Below are 20,766 nucleotides of genomic sequence, written 5' to 3'. Positions count from 1 at the left end.
AACATAAAAATATTTATACTTATACCTTGTCCAGCCATAAGTTCTGTTGCAAATGAAAATGCACTTTTTTTAATTATGTAATGTAATATTATTAAAATGTAAACTTACCTATTTACTAAAATCTCAGCAAAAAATAAAAAAACATATTGTATTCGTAATGGCCACCTTTGTCTTTTATACAGGCCTTTAATCTGTTTGGATACAAATCTTTGGATTTACGCACTGTTTCCAAGGTAACTTACGTCATTGCTTGCTCGGCTTGCTACTTCGCGCGCGAAACGCGTTACTACTTCACGACAGAAATAGGCAGGGCGGTGGTACCTAGCCGTGCGGACTCACAGGAGGTCCTACCACCAGTAACGCACGCCCCGATCTTTTCTGGTCTTCGACAGACGAAATGTTATTGTATCTGTTCATAGTACGATATACGAACATACGGGTGATACCAAGCTTTTGAAGGGTTTGGAATATGACCAACGGCTCAATACCCACGTTGTGCAAGGTGATCACTGCAATCCTATTTTTTTTAACAACACATTCCATATTGCTATTTGATAATTAACACGAAAATATGTGAAATGACGCAAAATCGAAATAATTCTTTAAAATAATGTTTCAAATTCAAAATATGTAATTCAAAATTTGAAAAAAAAACGATAAGTTTTTATATAACAGTATTTATGGCCAGACTAGTTATATCTGTCCATATTTAGTATGGAGATAAACAAATAGTTAACAGAAAAAGGCCAAAATAAAAATATGAATAGTATCAAAGTCTTTAATTTTTATATCTAAGTATACATATTATAATAATTGAATACAATAATTTAATCTTTACATAACTTATTAGCTAGTTGACTTAATAAATCTAATGCCCTTAAGCTTATGGCTTGCCATTCCTTTTGAGTCTCTAATTCCATTTCTCGTATCCTAATACGTTCTCTTCTAATCTCCATATAATCTTTATGTTGTTGGATTCTGAATGCTCTGGAATCCGTATCCGAATTTCTAACAGGAACTGCGCGCTCTGCCTGGGTTAGTCTCGCACATATTTGAGATGGGGATCGCACTCGTAAAGACCTTTCGCGATGGCTCTGCGTAGTGGGTTCGTACTGCACAGGAGACAGAGGTGTAACTATAGACTCTGGAGATGATGTTGGTACCCCATCTGCAAAATTTGACAAAAAAATATATATATTGAGTAAATCTGTTAACAAACACTGTCAGATAGCAAAAAAAAAACAAATATGTTCTTTCTTCTTCGTGGCCTTCGTTCTTCGTCGTGGCCTAACGGATATGATGTCCGGTGCATTCGTGTTGAGCGATGCACCGGTGTTCAAATCTCAGGCGGGTACCAATTTTTCTAATGAAATACGTACTTGACAAATGTTCACGATTGACTTCCACGGTGATGGAATAACATCAATAAAAATGGAACCCGCAAAATTATAATTTGCGTCATTACTGGTAGTAAGACCTCTTGTGAGTCCGCGCCGGTAGGTACTACCGCCCTGCTTATTTCTGCCGTGAAGCAGTAATGTGTTTCGGTTTGAAGGGTGGGGCAGCCGTTTTAACTATACTTGAGACCTTAGAACTTATATCTCAAGGTGGGTGGCACATTTACGTCGTAGATGTCTATGGGCTCCAGTAACCACTTAACACCAGGTGGGCTGTGAGCTCGTCCACCCATCTAGCAATAAAAAAAAATTTACTATGCTAATAATTTACCTTCTACACTATCATAATCTAAATCAAAGGCTTGGCTGCGACGTGTTGGCTCTACCTGGGTTTGGCTGGATGTGCATGGTTCTGTGTATATTCGATTGGAAGGTCCAGGCACATTACACAGTTCAATACCTAAAAACAAAAAGAAAAGTCAGTCCCATCCTATTTGTTAATAAAATGTTAATTGAATGGCATTCTTATCTACCTGTACCTCCAGATTGTGCTGCAGTCCAGGGCTGTGAAACGACAATATCCTGAAATTCCTGAATGAAAGGCAAATCAAATAGAAATTAACAATATATTTTAAATGTGCCAAGCGACTAACACTAATCACCTGGAAACTTCCTGCACCGTCCAGCTCTGAGCCCATCGCTGCCTGCATACCCATAACATTTAACACTCTTTCTTCCAATCCAGATAATTTTGCATATATTGCAGGTCTAACATCAGCACCATTAGCTTTTCTACGCAAGCGTTCAGCTTTCTTTTTAGTATTATTTTTAAAATCGCTCCAAACCTTTAACATACAATAATTATAATTTTAACAAATACTAAACTATAAAAATTTAATGATAATTAACATGCGATGAGAATAATTTAAAGATGTACCTTTTTCCACTTCTCAGTGGTTTTCGTATTACCATTTTCATGGCTGTTTAATAAGGACGCTAGCTTCTCCCAATTTCTAATACTTGCCATCCGACCTCTGGGAGTGGATGCCGGCTTACTGAGATCTCCGTGTCTAGTAATAAAACAAATACATATAAAATATCACAAGTAAATAAACTACAAAAACTTATTAAACATAGTAAATATCTATATTACGTACTCTTCCATAAAAGTTACTAATAAGTCAAATTGATTCTGGCTTGTTTTCATTTTTACTTTTTCTTATAAAACCACAATCGGTATGTAAACTTTGTATAAAAATTCAAAAAGTACGCTTATTTCGAGTAAACAAATCGAATAATTTAACCACTGCGTGAATCGAATACGTTCTTCACGGTGAAAATCATTAAGTGAAAAGTGACACCATAGTCCACACTCCACATCATAGATCAATAATATGTTGTAGTGCACAGATTACACATTAGTAGAATAGAATGCACATATTGGTTACTAAATACTTAGTTTTTTTTTTTTTTTAAGAGTTTTTATGACCTGGTAACTAAGACCTTTAAGTCATGTCTTATTTTACTTTATATTCTTAATTTTATGAAAAATGATAATATGGAGTGAAATGAAATGAAAATGATTAATTTGAGACATTAATCAACTGAGATGAAATTTAATGAAATGAAATGATATGGGATGAAATATAATCGCAGTAAAATGGTGGTCATTTACTGAGATTTTTTCAGTGGACTTTTTGGAGGAACCCGAGAAGTTACGTCAAGCAGCTTTGTTTCATTTTCCCACATTTGTGCACTTTCACAGATATTAAACAGTTAATAAACCACCATTATTACACATTTAAACCTGAAGAAACACTAAATAGACAAAATAAAACAAATCACACAACTTCACTCCTCGCGTTCCCGCCAAAAAGTCTTAAATACTTAGTAGTGACTCAGAGTCATAGATAACATACTTATTGAATAAGATTATTTAAATAAGTGCACACTTGTTGTAAATTCAAGAAAAAAAAAGATCATTTGTCAATCGGGTTGGATAGCTACAAAATTTAGTCACTAAAACACATTATCTTTGTTAATAAATTGTTGATATTTGTACCAAGTGAAGTTTTAAAGAGCTATTTTCAGTGTTTCGGGAACAAAATACGATCTAATTTAAGTGATTTATAATTATTGTTTTTCATATAGTTTAATAAAACCTGAATGAGTTGGATTTGAACAAGAAATGAAGGAAATGGGGTCGAAAAATGGGATGTATAGGGTGGTGGGTGGTGATAGGACCGGAGAGTGGGTTTAATACGGACTAGACAAAGTCGACCGTGACGGCTACGGGTGAATTGGGTTTTGTTACTATGGTTGTCAGCATATCAATATCGGGTTAATATTTTATTATTGTTGCTATGATATTCAATTCCTCAAAAAAAATCAAAAAACAATGCATCCAACGACTCCTAGTATTCGACGATAATTAGCAGAAAACCGAGAAGATTAATTATAATTCCAAATTAACCATAGTAGTGCTATAAAAACAAAAGTACCTTTGATTAACTGCTCTTCTGGCATTGTTTTGGAATCTTTTTCTTTGTCTCCCTGGTAACCTCAAAAGGCTATGCCAAGTTCACCTGACGGGCAGGCGAGCTCATGGGGCTCTGGCGAATTTTCTAACACTAGTCTTAGCAAGAGCTGTGCTTAGCAGAATCTACCACCGGATCGGAAACGCGACCCACTGAGAAGATCCGGCGAGAAACTCAGTGTGCTGTGTCTTTGGGTTAATTAGCTCGTCGAGCCTTTCGTCGCAACCGACGGGTTCGACGAGGATGGTGACGGTTAATGGATCGGGAGGATCCGTAATGACCCCGCGGTCTGCTCACAACACCATGCAGATCGTTGAGTCTCACATACCCCGCGCGCCCCTTATGCGCGGGGACCTCGTAGGAAGTTCGGCCACCGGCCCGGAAAAAAAAAAGATCCGTAATGACGTGTTTTGGGCGACGTCGACTGTTTACCATTCGGTCTACAGGGTCGGGTATGTAATTTCCAGCGGCCACGACAAAAGGGTTCTCATGTCGTGCCGCCTTCTCAAAGCGAATCCACCATACTGCACCTTGCTCCAACAGATTATTATTTATCCGGAATTTGGACAATTTCTTACAAATAAAAAAATTCAACTCCGATGCGGCAGTCCAAACCGCCGTCAAAGAGTTTATTTCGCCCCCATGGTTTTTTTAGTAAAGGGATCAATGAACTTCCTATGAGATAGCAAAAGTGTATAGATAACAACGGTACATACTTTGATTAATTAAATATATTTTACAAAAGAAAATTGACTTTCTATTCCTTCCGTAAAAAACGCCAATTTCATATGTTAGGACCTAATAACACCGCCTAAAGGTCCTACAAAAGGGCTATTGCCAAGACGAAATCGGAGCACGTTTCTAGAATTGGCGAACGATTTAAGACCTATCCCTTCGAAAGCCGTGCTTTTTGGTCGCTTGCCAAAGCTGCAGAAGGAAACTTTTGCTAGTCTAGTCTCCCACCACTACGCAAGTCCGATGACAGTCTCGCCCATAGTGCGAAAGAGAAGGCTGACTTCTAGTCAAACTCTTCGCCTCGAACTCGATTATGGATAATGGGGGTGCCACCGAACATCCCACGGTCTGATAGCTCTCTGCCGGAGATCTGCTTTACACAGTGTGTAGTCAGGTGGGAACTCCAGGTCCTCCTGTATAAGTCGAGTGGGCCAGATTAAATATCTGCAGTGGTTTTGAAAACGTGCGCCCTTGAGCTGACACCTACGCTAACGCGTTTGTATCGCCTGTCGTATAGTACTAACAAGGTTTCGTCTTCATGAAAGACTGCCCATGTCCACCCTATCCAGAAGGGTAACCGGTTGGACCCATCGAGTTCTAGGCCTATCGCGATCCTAACTTCCTTGCTTTCCAAGGTGATGGAGCGAATAATAAATACACAACTCCTGAAGTGTATTGAGGATCACCAGCTGATCAATGACCGACGGTACGGCTTCCGTAATGGTCGCTCAGCTGGCGATCTTTTTGTATACCTTATTCACAGGTGGGGTGAAGCCTTAGAGAGCAAGGGCGAGGCTCTTGCTGTAAGCTTGATATCGCGAACGCCTTCAACAGGATCTGGCATGGGGCACTTCTGTCGAAGTCCCATCTTACCACCATCTTACGGAACCCCCGAGGGACTCTGCAAGTGGACTGCTAGCTTTTTGGATGGGCGGAGCATCACTGTCGTTGTAGATGGTTGCTGCTCCGATACCGCGACCATTAACGCTGACGTTCCACAAGGTTCGGTGCTCTCCCCCACGCTTTTCATCCTGTATAACAATGACATGCTATCCATTGATGGCATGCATTGCTATGCGGATGACAGTACGGGGGATGCGCAATATATCGGCCATCTTTCTCGGAGCGTGTGGTGCAGGAGAGACGATCTAAACTTATGTGTTAAGTCGAGAACTCTCTGGAGCGAGTCTTCGAGTGGGGTAAATTGAACCTAGTTCAATACAAGCCGTTGAAGACACAAGCTTGCGCGTTCACTGCGAAGAAGGACCCCTTTGTCATGGTGCCGCAATTTTTTTTTTTATTGCACTTGTAGGCAGACGAGCATATGGCCCACTTGATGATGAGTGGTTACCGTCGCCCATGGACTTCAGCAATGCCAGGGGCAGAGCCAAGCCGCTGCAAAAGGAGGATTCCAAGGAGTATCCCTGCAACCTTCCAAGACTATTGCGATACTTGGGGTTGACATTTCAAGTGATGTGCAATTTCGGAGTACGTTAAAGGGCAAAGCCAAGTTGGCGTCCAAAATGCTGGGAGTCCTCAACAGACCGAAGCGGTACTTCAAGCCTGGACAAAGACATTTGCTTTACAAAGCACAGGTCCGGCCTCTCGCGTGGAGTACTGCTCCCACCTCTGGGCCGGGGCTCCCAAATACCAGCTACTTCCATTTGACTCCATACAGAAGAAAGGCGTTCGGATTGTCGATAATCCCATTCTCACGGATCGTTTGGAACCTCTGGGTCTGCGGAGGGACCTCGGTTCCCTCTGTATTTTGTACTGTATATTCCATAGGGAGTGCTCTGAGGAATTACAATTTGAAATGATACCATCATCTCGTTTTTACCATCGTACCGCCCGCTACCTAAGTAGAGTTCATCCATACAACCAGGAGTCACTGCGTTTATCCACACTGTGTTTCCAGATAACATTTTTGCCACGTACCATCCGGCTTTGGAATGAGTTCTCTTCCACGGTGTTTCCCAAACGCTATGACATGTCCTTCTTCAAACGAGGCTTGTGGAGAGTATTAACCGGTAGGCAGCGGCTTGGCTCTGCTCCTGGCATTGCTGACGTCCATGGGCGACGGTAACCACTTACCATCAGGTGGCCTGTATGCTCGCTGCCTGCTCAGGCAATAAAAAATTTAGAAAAACCCGTTGCAAAAAATGTAATGATTACATAGAATGCTTGTTTAAATAAATGATCATGTAACAATATGATTTACTTTTGCTGCTATGCAAGTCTTAGCAGTAGGTAGCGGCCTGGCTCTGCCTCTGGAATTGCTGAAGTCCATGAGCGACGGTAACCACTCACCATCAGGTGGGCCGTATGCTCGTATACCTACAAGGACAATAAAAAAAAAAGACGTGTGACACTCGGAGACTGCCGTGGTAAAGCTATTGCATAGCATTTTTTATCAACTTATGCAACTTATAAATGGGCAATAATAATCTATATACAGTCAAACCTGGATAAGCGAGAGTTCAAGGGAGCACAATCTCATTCTCGCTTATAGAGGTTTCTCACTAACCCGAGTTTCTCGCTAATGTTCCCTCTGAATTTCATTTCGCGATTTTCCGGATTCAAACGCATTCACTATTTTAAGTTTATCACTTAATGACAGTACTTTAATTTTCCGTTTTGACGTGATGCAGAACAGAACTTTCTTTCGCAATTGATTAACGATAAACTGAGTAAGGCCGACAAACAGGACGGTACACAGGCACACGTGTCCATTCGAAAATAATGCGATAAAATAACAACGTTATTTAGTTCCACGGAATAGAATAGGTTCAATATTGACGAGAAAACATTACAAAAACAATGGTAGGAAGTTCCCCGAAAGTTAAGAATGAGTCATAAAATAGCAGATGTTAAATTTGTAGTTTGTTTTGTCATTTGCTCCTCCTAAATAATATAAATAAATAAAGCTCGACTGTCGCTTATAGAGGTATAGATAAGTAGCAGTCTCACTTACGGAGGTCCATGAGGGAGAAACGACTCTCTCTTACAGAGGTTTCTGTTTTTCGCTAATAGAGGTTTTGGGAGCTTAAAATGACGGGTCCTGGCTATTACTCTCACTTATAGAGTTTTCTCACTTATCCAGTTCTCGCTTATCCAGGTTTGACTGTATATAAAAATGAAACCCGTTTTCCGTTGTCACGACATAACATGAAAACGGCTTGACCGATTTGGCTAATTTTGGTCTTGAATTATTTGTGGAAGTCCAGAGAAGGTTTAAAAGGTAAAAAAATATGAAAATTCTCGGAATTAAATAAAAATAACAATTTTGTTTTCCCTTTGACGTGTCCCCCATCGGACGGATTCCTTTTGTTTGTTTTAAGTTTATTCTATATAAAAGTTTAGGTCTTTTATTTATCGATTGAGGCACTACGAAGTCTGCCGGGTCAGCTAGTTTAATATTAAAACAACAATAAAATAAGACCGGCGAGAAACTCAGTAGGCTAATTTGCAATGAATCTGCTACATTATGAGTATTCCATTTTGGCCGCGCACTCACTAGAGAGCGCTACATGGGATAGAGACACGCCTTTGGATGCTAGTTCTAACTCTCATTCGCCCAGAATCAACGGTTTAGCTAGTTTATTTTTAATGCCACTCCAATCACTGAATGAGTAGTAGGAATAGTAATAAAATTCTTCGACTAAGCGATAGAAAATGGCACGCCCAACGCATTGTAATGTGATATAATTTTCTATTTTACAATTCCGTTTGTCGCCGATAGATGGCGCTTGACGCAAAACCTGAAACGCGCTACCCTCGAAATTATATCACATATTTTGATAGTACATAAATCGGTGTTTAGACTTCTTACTTTAAACACTACACAAGCGCAACGTGTGGATGCGTTGAACGCGAGCTACATAGTAGGCGTAGTGAGGGGTGGAAGGTTTTTTTCGTTACGGAATTTCACGATTCCGGTCTCAAGCCGCGCTCAAGGCCCGCGATAAAATCTATGCAATAGCTTAAAAAAAGGTAGCTATTTGACATAAGCGAAAAGATAGCTAAAGCTACCCGTAAGAGTAAATGCCGGATTTTTAGAAATGCTAAAATTTGCACCTACCTACACTTTAAGCTAGCCGTCGACAATATTGTCCAACCAAAAACCGACATGTTTCAAAACCATCAAAATGGACAAAATCAGTTAAACAATACTATTACTACAAACAAACAAAAAATTTTTGGTGTTGTATTGGTTTCATGGCTGAATTTTTAGTGACAACTTTAAATTGCTCGAAAGTGAAGAAGTATTCGATCGAACTGTCAAAATACATTAATTTGTAACTCGCTCTCATACAAACGTTATTCGGGGTGCTCACTTCGCTAAAGTTATTCGATACATAAGAAGGCCTTGATACAACTTCATGCAGATTATAGTTTTCATAAATATCGACCTAGTAATTATGATAACTCGCACTACGAGTAATCACAATCCAACACTAATCACAGTGACATTACCTATTACCCAACTGATGAATAACTAGTAGTCAAATACCGTTAGAATCATTTTATTTCCTTTGAACGGCATAAAGAAAAAACGCTACGTGCTACCAATATGCGAGAAAACATTAACGTTGTTTACGGTTAATAAACGTCTGGTGAATCGATTAACTTGAGTCCACTCGCACTTACTCGCATTCACCGTGAACAACGTACAATCCATTTACGTATTGGTTATGTCATTTTATTCGTTTTACGAAATTCACTGTAAACACTAATCTACTATAAAAATAGTAAAAATAATTGTAAATTAACTTGATAATTTATGAACAACTTAACCCTATCATATTATTAGCTCCGTATTAGCATCATATATTTTTTTTTATCCAAAAATGTCGAAATTTGAGCCAAATAAGCGTCATTTGCGGGAACTTTTAATTTACATTTTTAATTTAAAAAAATCTGCAGCCGAGGCGCATCGATTGCTCGTAGAAGCATATAATGAGGCTGCCTTGAGTGAGAGAACGTGTCGTGAGTGGTTTCAAAAGTTTAAAAACGGTGATTTTAACGTAGAAGACAAAGATCGCAGTGGAAGGCCAAAAATTTATGAGGATGCAGAATTGACAGAATTATTGGAGGAAGATTCGTCTCAAACACAGAAGAAACTTGCACTTACTTTAGAAGTCACTCAGCAAGCAGTCTCACGTCGTTTAAAATCGTTAGGAATGATTTATAAACAAGGTAATTGGATTCCATACGAATTAAAGCCGAGACATGTTGAACGCCGATTATGCATGAGTGAAATGGCATGAGTGGCATGGCATGAGTGAATAGGCACCAAAAAAATAGTTTTTTACATCGAATCGTCACTGGTGATGAAAAGTGGATACATTATGATAATCCAAAAAGAAGAAAATCATGGGGACTACCTCGCCACGCGTCAACATCCACAGCAAAACCGAATATTCATGGAAAAAAACTCATGCTGTGTGCTGGGATCAGCTGGGTGTGGTGTATTACGAGTTGCTTAATCCAGGCGAAACAATCATTGGAGCTCTCTACCGAACGCAATTGACGAGATTGAGTCGAGCTCTGAAGGAAAAACACCCTCAATACTACTCCAGACATGACAAAATTATTCTGCTCCATGATAATGCTCATCCGCATGTAGGGTAATAATAAGAAAACAACATTGAAAGACAACAGTAAACAGTATCATGAAACTATTCCAAACTGAACTCTGAATTGAAGAAAAATCCTTTTTTAAACTAAAGAGTTTTAAATAATTAAGTTTTTTCTTTTACATACATACCTGTGTATGTACCTCGGTACACGGTCAGACTTCTGTAATAAAAAAGTGGATGTCGAAACAAAAACATAGTCATTCAGATGCTTTTACTGGTGGATTATTACTGGTGGTAGGACCTCTTGTGAGTCCGCACGGGTAGGTACCACCGCCCTGCCTATTTCTGCCGTGAAGCAGTAATGCGTTTCGGTTTGAAGGGTGGGGCAGCCGTTGTAATTATACTGAGACCTTAGAACTTATATCTCAAGGTGTGTGGCGCATTTACGTTGTAGATGTCTATGGGTTCCAGTAACCACTTAATACCAGGTGGGCTGTGAGCTCGTCCAAACATCTAGGCAATTAAAAAAAAAAGTGGCCATATTCGTTTTACGACACACCTATTACTCGTACGTACTAAATAAGTGCTAATTATGTTTTTAATTTATCCGTAATTTTGTGCAGGCACTAGTAACAACGGAGCTGCAGGTCCTTGGCAATCCGAAATGCTTCCACCAATGCATGTCGCGCCTGCTGCAGCTGGCGGCCAGCAGCGCCGACCTGGAAACCAGGACGCACTGCATCAACATCCTCAGAGCTTTGTACAGGAACTCGGCGCTGCACGAAACCGTGGCGGGGTACGTCAGCGAAGGCCTGGTCGTGGCGCTGGACGGCTTCGACGGCGCCACGTGGACGGTAAGGGACCAGGGTGTGGCCCTCCACACTAATGGCGCCACGTGGATGGTGACCAGAGTATGGTCCTCCACGCCAACGTTATGACTGGAGATAACAAACCTGAGCACTTGTGAACACACATAATTTTAGTTACGTCCATAATTGATCTATTGCTATTTCGTTTCGAACCTGACTGAAATCGGCCATGCTATTGATTTGTAGCGATAAACACAAGTACATAGCCGGGTCGCGGCTACTCTGTATTCATGCGATTCGTAAGAGCTCTTAAACTCTATCTAACGGTTATTAACAGTCTCCTTGTAACGAACTCATAAATCTTCATGTTTAATTATTTCATAGAAACCTCGATAGACTTAAAGTTTTCGACGAATATCACGCCGTACCAGGCTATAAGAGCTTTACCATGAATAACATGTGTTTAATATCAGTTTAGCAAATGAATATGATGTTCCAGTGAACGTGATCTACCTTGAGACGTGAGATCGAAGTCTCAATCTATACTAATATATAAATCTACAGTGGTTTTTACGGATGTTCCGTTACAACTACTGAACCGTGCATCTGATTGACTCGAAACTTGGTATCCATGTACAAAATACATGTACTTAATGGATAGGATAATATTTATATGAGTGTTGGACTCCCCACACCAGTTGCGGGGGCGTTAATGATGAGAATTTTTGTGGGGGTGAGAAATAATGATGTTAATTTTAAATGCACAGCGAAGCGGACGGGTAGAGCTAGTCGTGTATAAGGCTGACACAGAATTATATAGTACTACGAACAAAATCACTCGATAGTGTCTGTACTGTTTAGGGAATAGTGAGGCTACCCCTGCTGGCTGGGCTTTGTTCGCCCACCTGTCCTGATGAAACTAGAAAGGCCTCTGGGCCACTAGTAGTCTTTCAATCATAAAAAAGGACTAGTGGGACGCGCACGTGCGTCCTAGGTACCAGTGGGGTGCGCACGTGCGTCCTACGATGACGCAGTGCGTGAGGCCTGAGCGATGTCCCAACACCCAACAGGAGCGGAACTCCAGCACGCTGCTGTTCAGCGCGCTGATGGTCCGCACGTTCGGCGTGCAGCGGACCCCCCGCGGCGAGGAGCTCTGCGTCAGGAACAGAATGACCGGCCGGATATTTTTCCTGAGATACCCGAAGCTATACGATTATATGCTGGTGAGTGCGCACCCGGAGACCAGACGCACGACCAAGTGTCTGTGTCACTAGCACGCCGTGCGCCGCGTGCTTAGACCCTGATAAGTACTCGCGCGTGTGATCGAAATAAAGCTTTTTGCTTACATATGTATATGAGTTGTCTATTATCAAAGGTGGCAATCTGTGCATTTGGACAAAAAAAAATTATTGATATGTCAATACAGATTGATTTGAATATAATCGTCTCCTTCAAAGAATACGGTTCAAAACCTGCATTAAATAAAGGTTAATAGTTAACCTGTTATTTATCTAAGATGTCGTTCCGAAGAGTTTTGTGACTGCCAATGGAATACAAAGTCAATAATTCGTTTTTCTGATTTACCAATCATTGTCCATAAGTCAGATTGCCGGCTTTGATAATAGTCGACTCATATGACGCCTAATCAAGAGGATAAATAAGTGTTTACGCGAAATTATCGAAAAAATATGAATAATTTTAAAAACAAACCTTAGCACCACTTTTTTCCCTACCTAAGCTAAGCTATCCTAAGCCTTGACAGTCTATGTCAGCGTAACCGGGCGAGTAGGTGAGCTCACGGGGCTCAAACCGGAGTGTTACTAACACTGGCCCTAGCAAGAGCAGTTCTTCGTAGAATCTACCACCAGATCGGAAACGCGACCCACTGAGAAGATCCGGCGAGAAACTCAGTGGGCTGTGCGACGAGGACGGTGACCGGTAGCACCACTAATGGTTGATCATGGTTCCCGTATATAATCTACCTTGAAATTCCGACCACAGTCAATATCTACGTGAAGATATTTAGCATCTAAATAGACTTGTGGTTTTTTTTTCATCTGTCTATTTCCGATGCGTACAACGCGACAATAAATAGGCAATCTTTGTACGTGATACAGGAGAAACTGAATAAGGTGAGTACAGCGGAAGACGCACAGAAGCTAACCCCGTCCCTGTACCCCGTGCTGCTGCTGTTGGCGAGGCTGTACCCCTCGGCGCTCGAAGGAACCGTGTCCAACTTGAAGGTTTGTAGCGCGATCTGTAGTGTATGTTGTGTTAAATTTTGAATGCTGCACTTTTTTTTAATGAATGGCCTGGTAACGAGACCTTTAAGTGACCTTATATTTTCTAATCTGTTTTTATGAAAAATTATATGAAACGAATTAGTTGGAGACTTTAATCAAGTGGGATGAAATTAAATGAAACGAGATGCGATGAGATAAAATAAAATATAATCTCAGTAAAATGGTGGTTATTTACTGAGACTGATTCAGTGGGTTTTTTGGAAAAATTCGAGAAGTTACGTCCAATGGCTTTGTTTCATTTTCCCACACTTGTGCACTTTCACAGTTGTTAAACAGTTCGTAAACCAGCGTTATTACACATTTAAACCTGAAGAAACACTAAATTATCAAATTAAAATAAACCATACAAGTCCTCTCCTCCCGTTCCCGCCTAAAAGTCCGGTACCTATAGAGCAGTGATTATCAAACTTATTTCTTTTACCGCCCCCTTTGATAGTCAATTATTTTTTAGCGCCCCCCATTTTTATACACCCCTAAAACTTTAAAACCACAATTTCATTAATTTAATTAATAAATTTTGTATAAATTTTAGTAAATGTAGTGCCGCGTAGTACATAATATATGTATATGTATGTGTGTAGTGTAACTATATATTACTATATTATAAGTTTGACTTTGTTTATAATAACTTTGAAATTATATTAGATGTAGAATTATTATATTTAAAAATTATATTGATTTTTAATATTGTCTATTTTTTGGGACAAACATTCTTTGTATATAGTCAGCAATGACGCACCGTGCGCAAGCGCTACGGGTGGCACCCGCGCGCGCGCGCGCACTTCACCAGAAGTCCGTAAACTCTTCTTGCCGTCGGATACTCGTATGATTTTACCCGCTAACCCGCTTCGCAGTGCTTGCGCATAGTCTTGCTTAACTTTAAGTTTAGCTTATAGTTGAAGTTTGTTTATTTGTTTCCTCCTCCCCTTCTATGTGTTTGTTCTTTAATATAAAGACAATAAAACTGAAAGTGTTTTTAAAAACTGTGCGGGTGGTTTAATTTGACTAACACTTCATGTGCTATTATTGTTTCTTCATATATGTACGTACATTGCTACACAGTATGTATTTACAAATTTGCAAAATAAAAATGAATTCATCTCGTCAATAGGTTTGTTTAAATTCAGAATTACCAAAATACATTGCTATTTTACTGTACTATTGACAGACAGACAGATATATATTTTTTGGTCAGTAGGAAATCGCCGGACTTCCGCCCTCCACTGGGGATGGAGGGCGGGGCATATCAGAGTCGAACTGACTAAAACCTCTTGTCGCTCAACAACCAACGTCCAAACCTCGCATGAGACAGAACTCATGAAAAGGCAAAGAAAAGTGAAGCGTTTAGTGCGGAGCACATCTCTCCCATCACCCTCCCCCTCGGGACGCCGGACCGGCGGTCGTCGGCGCCACGACCACCAGCCCTCTCGGTCGGAAGGCTATCCGAGGCCCGCCTAGATGGCGCCGGTTAGAGTGAGCTATCCTACGGAATACTCCGCTGGACCAGAACCAGCGTGGGTCGAGGGTAGCCGGCCTTCCATCACCCGAATGCTCTTGCGTAAAACGCGTGCAGAGCAGCTTGCACGTCGTCTTTTTAGGCGCCCCTCGCCGGTCCCCAGACCGACATGTGAGGGGGACACGAAACACTTAGAGGGCCAGGGCTTGGGCGAGATCCGCCTCCCTGGCCCCCGCTCGACGGCGGCGGGCTTGCGCGTCTCTAACGCGCCCCGCCGCCTCCTTCTGCGAGATGGTGCACTCGCAGAAGTCGAGCATCGCCTTCCACGACTCGTCGTCGCCGAGCATCGATGCCACAACACTCGGCAACGACAAGTCGTTTCCTATTTTTGCGACGAGGACACGGCGCCACCCCTCCCATGCGGGGCAGGCGACGAGAGTATGCTCTGCCGTGTCCAAGTCAGCAACCACAATGGTGGCACTCTGCCGTCGGCTCGGCTGTGATCCGGTGCAGGAACTCACCGAAACAACCATGCGCAGTGAGCACCTACGTGAGCCGAAAAGTGAGGCGTCTGGACCATAACTCCAGGACGGACCGCCGAGATTGGGCCCTCCACGCTCTCACCACACTGGGACTGGGACGCGCCACGCCCCGGGCACGAAGGTCAGCACGCTACTGATAGTCAGTGGCGAGCGCTTCCGCTTCCAAGACCCAAGGCGGCGTCCCAGCCAATACACACGCCGCCTTAAAGGAGATGGTGCGATAACCACGGATGATCCTGACCGCGATGGTGCGTTGCGGCCGTTGCAGCAGCTTTGCCACCCTCACGGCCAGGGATTGGCCCCACACGGGCGCCTCGTATAGAGCCATCGATCGCATCACCCCCGTATAGAGACGGCGCGTCACCTGGTCAGGCCCCCCGACGTTAGGCAGCGGCTTCTTAACGCGCCGGCCACCCCCAACAAACGAGGGATCAGGTTCTGAAAGTGAGCACGGAAGGTCCAGCGACTGTCCAGAATGAGGCCGAGGTACTTCAACTGCACCCCGACCCCGATACGGACGCCTCCAACCACGATATGGGCATCGACAGGTGGCACTTTCCGGGGCCTGTAGAACCACATGGCCTCGTATTTACTGAGTGCCACGTCGAGGCCCAATCTCCTGATTTTGCCGACGACATGCGCCACCACAGCGGTAGCAAGACGGGCAGACTCAGCAAAACTCCCCCCCGGGCCACGACCAACGTGTTGTCTGCGTAACAGACTACACTCAGGCCCGGGAGGAGGGCACCCCTCAGCACCCAGTCATACCCGATATTCCATAAAAGGGGGCCGAGCACCGACCCCTGTGGAACACCGCGCACGACCGGGAACCGGTGCAAGATCCCACCATGTCCGGTACACGTGACCGATCTGTCCTCCAAGTAGGAACCCACCAGCCGGCGAAGGTAGGGGGGCACTCCATGTCGTTCCAGCGCCCCCCTATCACGGACCAGGGCAGGGTCTGTACCGTATATATATTCATATGCATATAGTAAAAAGCGGTTATTTCGGTACGGAGTATACACTATAGGTATCCGAGCTCAGTGTAGCGAGAGAGATGGCTTAACTCTGGATCGAGTGGGAGAGAATCGCAGTCGATTGCGCATGGCGACGCGTTGCCACGGCATGCATCGCCACGCCAGAAATCGGTTTTACGTGCGGCTATAGATGTTTCACATCAAAAAAAGAATATAGCCTATGTCACTCGGGATAAGTGTAGCTTCCAAACAGTGAAAGAATTTTAAAATCGGTTCAGTTCAGTAGTTTCGGAGCCTATTCAATACAAACAAACAAACAAATCTTTCCTCTTTATAATATTATTATAGATTATTCGTTATAGTGTAGTATTTAAAAAAAAAAGTAGAAGTAGAAATTTTAAATACTATATAAATGAAATTATACATCGCCCCCCTAACCCCAATCAACGCCCCCCAATTTTTCCTGGGCCCCTTAACGCCCCCCTCTAGGTTTCAAACGCCCCCAAGGGGGCGTTATCGCCCACTTTGAGAAAGACTGCTATAGAGGGTATGGGACTTAAACAAAATAAACAATGTCGTATGTAACAGACTCTTAACATACGACAATACTTTTTCCTACCTATGCTGATAGCCTTGAGAGGCTATATCGTATTATCCTAGATGAGCCCTTAGGTTTCAAACCGGAGGTGTTGCTAACACTGGCCCTAGCAAGAGCAGTGCTTTGCAGAATCTACCACCGGATCGGAAACGCGACCCACTGAGAAGACAATACCTCCGGCCGTGTAGTACTATGTAAGAGCGCGATTTCCGGTTGTGGTCAGTTGTCTGCGTTCGCGCCGGCGGTGCGGGTGTGCGCGGGGGCGGGCGCGCTGTGGACGCGGCGGGCGGCGGCTCGCGCGCTGGCGGCGCTGGGCGGGCGCGGCGCGGGGGCCGGGGGGGCGGCGCGCGCGCTCGCCGAGCTGGCCGACCGCACCGTCAACATGAACCGAACCCACGGGACCATTCTGCAGGTAATTTATTGAAGGCAATGAATTATGTGGGTAAATCCTAAAGCTATGTTTCACGATTTTATACAAATTTCCTATCGCGGTGCACTTTCACAAACTAAACGCCTAAACTACTATTGTTACACGTTCAAGAACCACGAGAAGTAGTAAATTGGCAAAACATATCGAGTCACACGACATCACTCTTTATGTGCCCGCTGAAATATCTTATTAGAATTTAATTTTCACAACGTCACATACAAAAAAGCATGGTTTTTTTATAGGATTTTATGACCTGGTAACTAAGACCTTTAGGTCAAGTCTTATTTCGTTTTTAATTTTAATTAAAACTTTTTCTTGGGAACGATTAAGACACTTTTTTATAGTAGTTCATTTTCTATAAATTTTCCAGTTGATAACTATATTTGAAACGAAACCAGACAAGTTAGTGAACAGTGAGGCCACTAAAAAATTGTCTGGCTCCTTGACCGCCTCCCTGTGGGTGCTGCGCCAGGCCGTGGGCTCGCCGGCGCCGTGCTACGTGGTCGCGGACGACTACACGAAACTCATCAACAGGATCGTGATGAAGTACGTGGGCGCCCTGGTTATTTGTGATACTGCTGTGATTACATCTCCTTCTGAAACGTGACGTCTGCTACCAATCTCGACCCATAGGATCGAAGTTACACTTATTGGAATACTAGTTACGCTATCGCTCAATACTAAAGATACAACTGAGTAATAAGCATTTCGGCTTAATTTATTTTTTTATTGCTTGTAGGTTGGTGGACGTGTTCACGGCCCACCTGATGTTAGGTGGTTACCGAAACCCATTAGACATTTACAACGTAAATGCCGCCACCTACCTCGAGATATGAGTTGTAAGGTCTCAGAAATCCGACTCGTGCGCGTTACCACCAGGGAACAGCTGATCCAGGGTGGTGGGTCGTGTCCCGTGGCTACAGCTCGCTCTTCACTCGTTCGCTTCCATTTAAACTGTGTTATCCCGGACAACTATTATTATTTCATTAGTTGCCGTACGCATCGGCTTGGCTCTGCCCCTGGCATTGCTGAAGTCCATGGGCGACGGTAACCACTCACCATCAGGTGGGCCGTATGCTCGTCTGCCTACAAGGGCAATAAAAAAAATCATTCGATAATTTTAGCGTATTTTTTTTTCCAGCTTCCCTTCTCTGTTAGACGACGCAACAGTAACCGCTATAATGGATCTGTTATCGAAATTAATATTCAACAAAAACATATCGAAAATCACATTTGGCCGCGAGGTGTGTCTCGCCAACGCTACGTATTTACACTTTGTTCTACTAAATGTTTTTGAAACACATTTAATAGTAGATTTCGTTTTCAAAACCTTGCAACACCCAGACTACGAAGTGCACATAAGCGTTCTAGACTATATTTTGATACTGCTAAACGATCTGGAAATCGATAATGACTTTCATGAGAATTTATATAAAATCAAGTGTGATGAGACTTTAAACGCTTTGAGACAAAACGAAGGATACAAAGATTTATTGTGTAGGGTTTATGAGAACACTGAATATTTGGAATGCAAGCAAAAGTGTCTTAAGATACTGATTTTAGAGAGGGACACTCAATTGCACATAATTAGGGGAAAAATTAAAGAAAACGTTGAAGTTAACGATAGATTAATTGTCGATGCGCTGATGAAATGCATCCAAGATGAACATGAGAACTTCAGTCATTTGTATATGAAGAGCTTAGTTGATTACGTGACGAAGAATCTCGAGGCGATGTCTTCGGATTTGGTTTTGGATGTCGTCAGAGATTTGTTCTCGTACTGCACCGCAGATAATAGCGACGCCGTCAGAGAAGTTGTCGTTGAATTTATGGAGGGAAACTTCGGGAGATTACTGAAGTCTGATCTGCAAGGATTGGATGAGGCGGAAAAGTGTATGTATCGTTTTGATTACCTAATTTTTAATTATTTATTTATTTATGTACACACAAAAAAGAAGACATAGTACAGAGTAATAGGAAAATTATGTACAAAGGCACTGCTTATTTCTTTAAGAAATCTCTTCCAGCAGACCTGCGAGAGGATTATGAGAATAATAATTAAAAGTGATGAGTGTGTGCAGAATAGCTAAAATAACAAATACAACATGAGAATTTTAGTATGCACATACACATAACAAATAATGTTAAACTTAAATACAAAATATTATAAGTAACACAGTATATACGAAGATTATAGAACAATGATCATTCGGTTGATGAGAGATAGAATTGTTTAATTTGATTTGTGTGATTGAAATTTCAGCCAAGATTACATCAGGTTTGTGTAGAGTATATCTATACTCTGGTACTGTCATGTGGAGTGTTTTTTTTTTAAGAGATTTTATAACCTGATAACTAAGACCTTTAAGTCATGTTATTTTATTTATTACTTATTTTACTTTATATTCTTAATTTTGTGAAAAATGATAATATGGAGTGAAATGAAATGAAGATGATTAATTTGAGACATTAATCAACTGGGATGAAATTTAATAAAATGAGATGATATGGGATGAAATATAATCGCAGTAAAATGGTGGTCATTTACTGAGATTTTTTCAGTGGACTTTTTGGAGGAACCCGAGAAGTTACGTCCAGCAGCTTTGTTTCATTTTCCCACATTTGTGCACTTTCACAGATATTAAACAGTTAATAAACCACCGTTATTACACATTTAAACCTGAAGAAACACTAAATAGACAAAATAAAACAAATCACACAACTTCACTCCTCGCGTTCCCGCTAAAAAGTCATGTGGAGTGTTGCCATAACAATGTTGCCAACAACGACCGTTGTCGCGATGTTAGAAAATATAACAACAATAATATCTAAGAAATCGCATATCCTGTGATATGCTTATTCTTCCTTTATCGTATCACTCTTGTCAGAGCGGTCGTGGTTGTCATTCAGTATAATTGCTGTGAGCAGATGTTATATCCCTCATAAGTAATCTCCATTTTTCCGACATGCTATTACTGTTTTTTTTTTTATAAATAATAACGTTTTTATCAATTATTTTTACAGTCGAATACCTGGCAACACTCCTTTGTACTGCACTGGTAACATTAGAGGACGACAGCGACACACTGCGACAGAGGACCGCCAACTTGTTGCTTCCCGAGCTGAATGCGCCGTCGAATGTAATGCCGAGCAAATGCGCGGAGATGTTCAGAGATTTCATTGGGAGCTTTAGTGACTGCGTGCCGCTGTACGTCCTGCTCGCTCTGTTGGACTTCAACTCGGAAGTGTGTTTCACCGACGAAGGAAATGATGAGGTACTTTTATTATTACTTAAATGGGTGGACGAGCTCACAGCCCACCTGGTGTTAAGTGGTTACTGGAGCCCATAGACATCCACAACGCAACTACGTCACCGACCTTGAGATATAAGTTCTAAAGT

At 42.1% G+C, this 20,766-nt stretch overlaps 2 protein-coding genes across 11 annotated transcripts in view; one reads left to right on the top strand and one right to left on the bottom strand.

Moving 5' to 3' along the window:
• LOC101741212 (tRNA (32-2'-O)-methyltransferase regulator THADA) overlaps positions 1 to 20,766 on the top strand; it is a 39,766-nt gene that overhangs the window by 18,058 nt on the left and 942 nt on the right. The window contains exons 20-26 of the mRNA XM_038017135.2: positions 10,875 to 11,105; positions 12,131 to 12,283; positions 13,178 to 13,303; positions 17,160 to 17,348; positions 17,737 to 17,912; positions 18,508 to 19,259; positions 20,391 to 20,641. Coding sequence (XP_037873063.1) covers positions 10,875 to 11,105; positions 12,131 to 12,283; positions 13,178 to 13,303; positions 17,160 to 17,348; positions 17,737 to 17,912; positions 18,508 to 19,259; positions 20,391 to 20,641 — 1,878 coding nt within the window. The remainder of the gene's footprint in view (positions 1 to 10,874; positions 11,106 to 12,130; positions 12,284 to 13,177; positions 13,304 to 17,159; positions 17,349 to 17,736; positions 17,913 to 18,507; positions 19,260 to 20,390; positions 20,642 to 20,766) is intronic.
• Positions 765 to 2,851, bottom strand: LOC101737914 (uncharacterized). Of its 10 annotated transcripts, none has more exons than XM_012692051.4 (6): positions 2,555 to 2,851; positions 2,335 to 2,467; positions 2,051 to 2,242; positions 1,931 to 1,979; positions 1,729 to 1,857; positions 765 to 1,168 (listed from the first exon to the last, which is right to left on the bottom strand). In XM_012692051.4, the coding sequence occupies exons 1-6, from the start codon at positions 2,602 to 2,604 to the stop codon at positions 828 to 830; spliced, it is 894 nt and encodes a 297-aa protein (XP_012547505.1). In that variant the 5' UTR covers positions 2,605 to 2,851; the 3' UTR covers positions 765 to 827. The 10 variants fall into 10 exon arrangements, with proteins under 10 accessions (XP_012547505.1, XP_012547508.1, XP_012547506.1 ...); XM_012692054.4 differs by having other exon boundaries at positions 1,931 to 1,961; XM_012692052.4 differs by having other exon boundaries at positions 2,060 to 2,242; positions 2,555 to 2,845.

Source organism: Bombyx mori, chromosome 18, assembly GCF_030269925.1.
Source record: "Bombyx mori chromosome 18, ASM3026992v2".
NCBI lineage: Eukaryota > Metazoa > Arthropoda > Insecta > Lepidoptera > Bombycidae > Bombyx > Bombyx mori.
This window is presented reverse-complemented; position numbering and strand designations above follow the sequence as displayed.

What these genes read in the sequence shown, in the direction of transcription:
- LOC101737914 (XM_012692051.4), bottom strand. Translation starts at nt 2,604, where the DNA reads ATGAAAACAAGCCAGAATCAATTTGACTTATTAGTAACTTTTATGGAA. An exon ending in TTAGTAACTTTTATGGAAGA is followed by an intron (nt 2,468 to 2,554) that starts GTACGTAATATA and finishes TTTTATTACTAG; the next exon opens with ACACGGAGATCTCAGTAAGC. An exon ending in AGATTATGATAGTGTAGAAG is followed by an intron (nt 1,169 to 1,728) that starts GTAAATTATTAG and finishes CAAATTTTGCAG; the next exon opens with ATGGGGTACCAACATCATCT.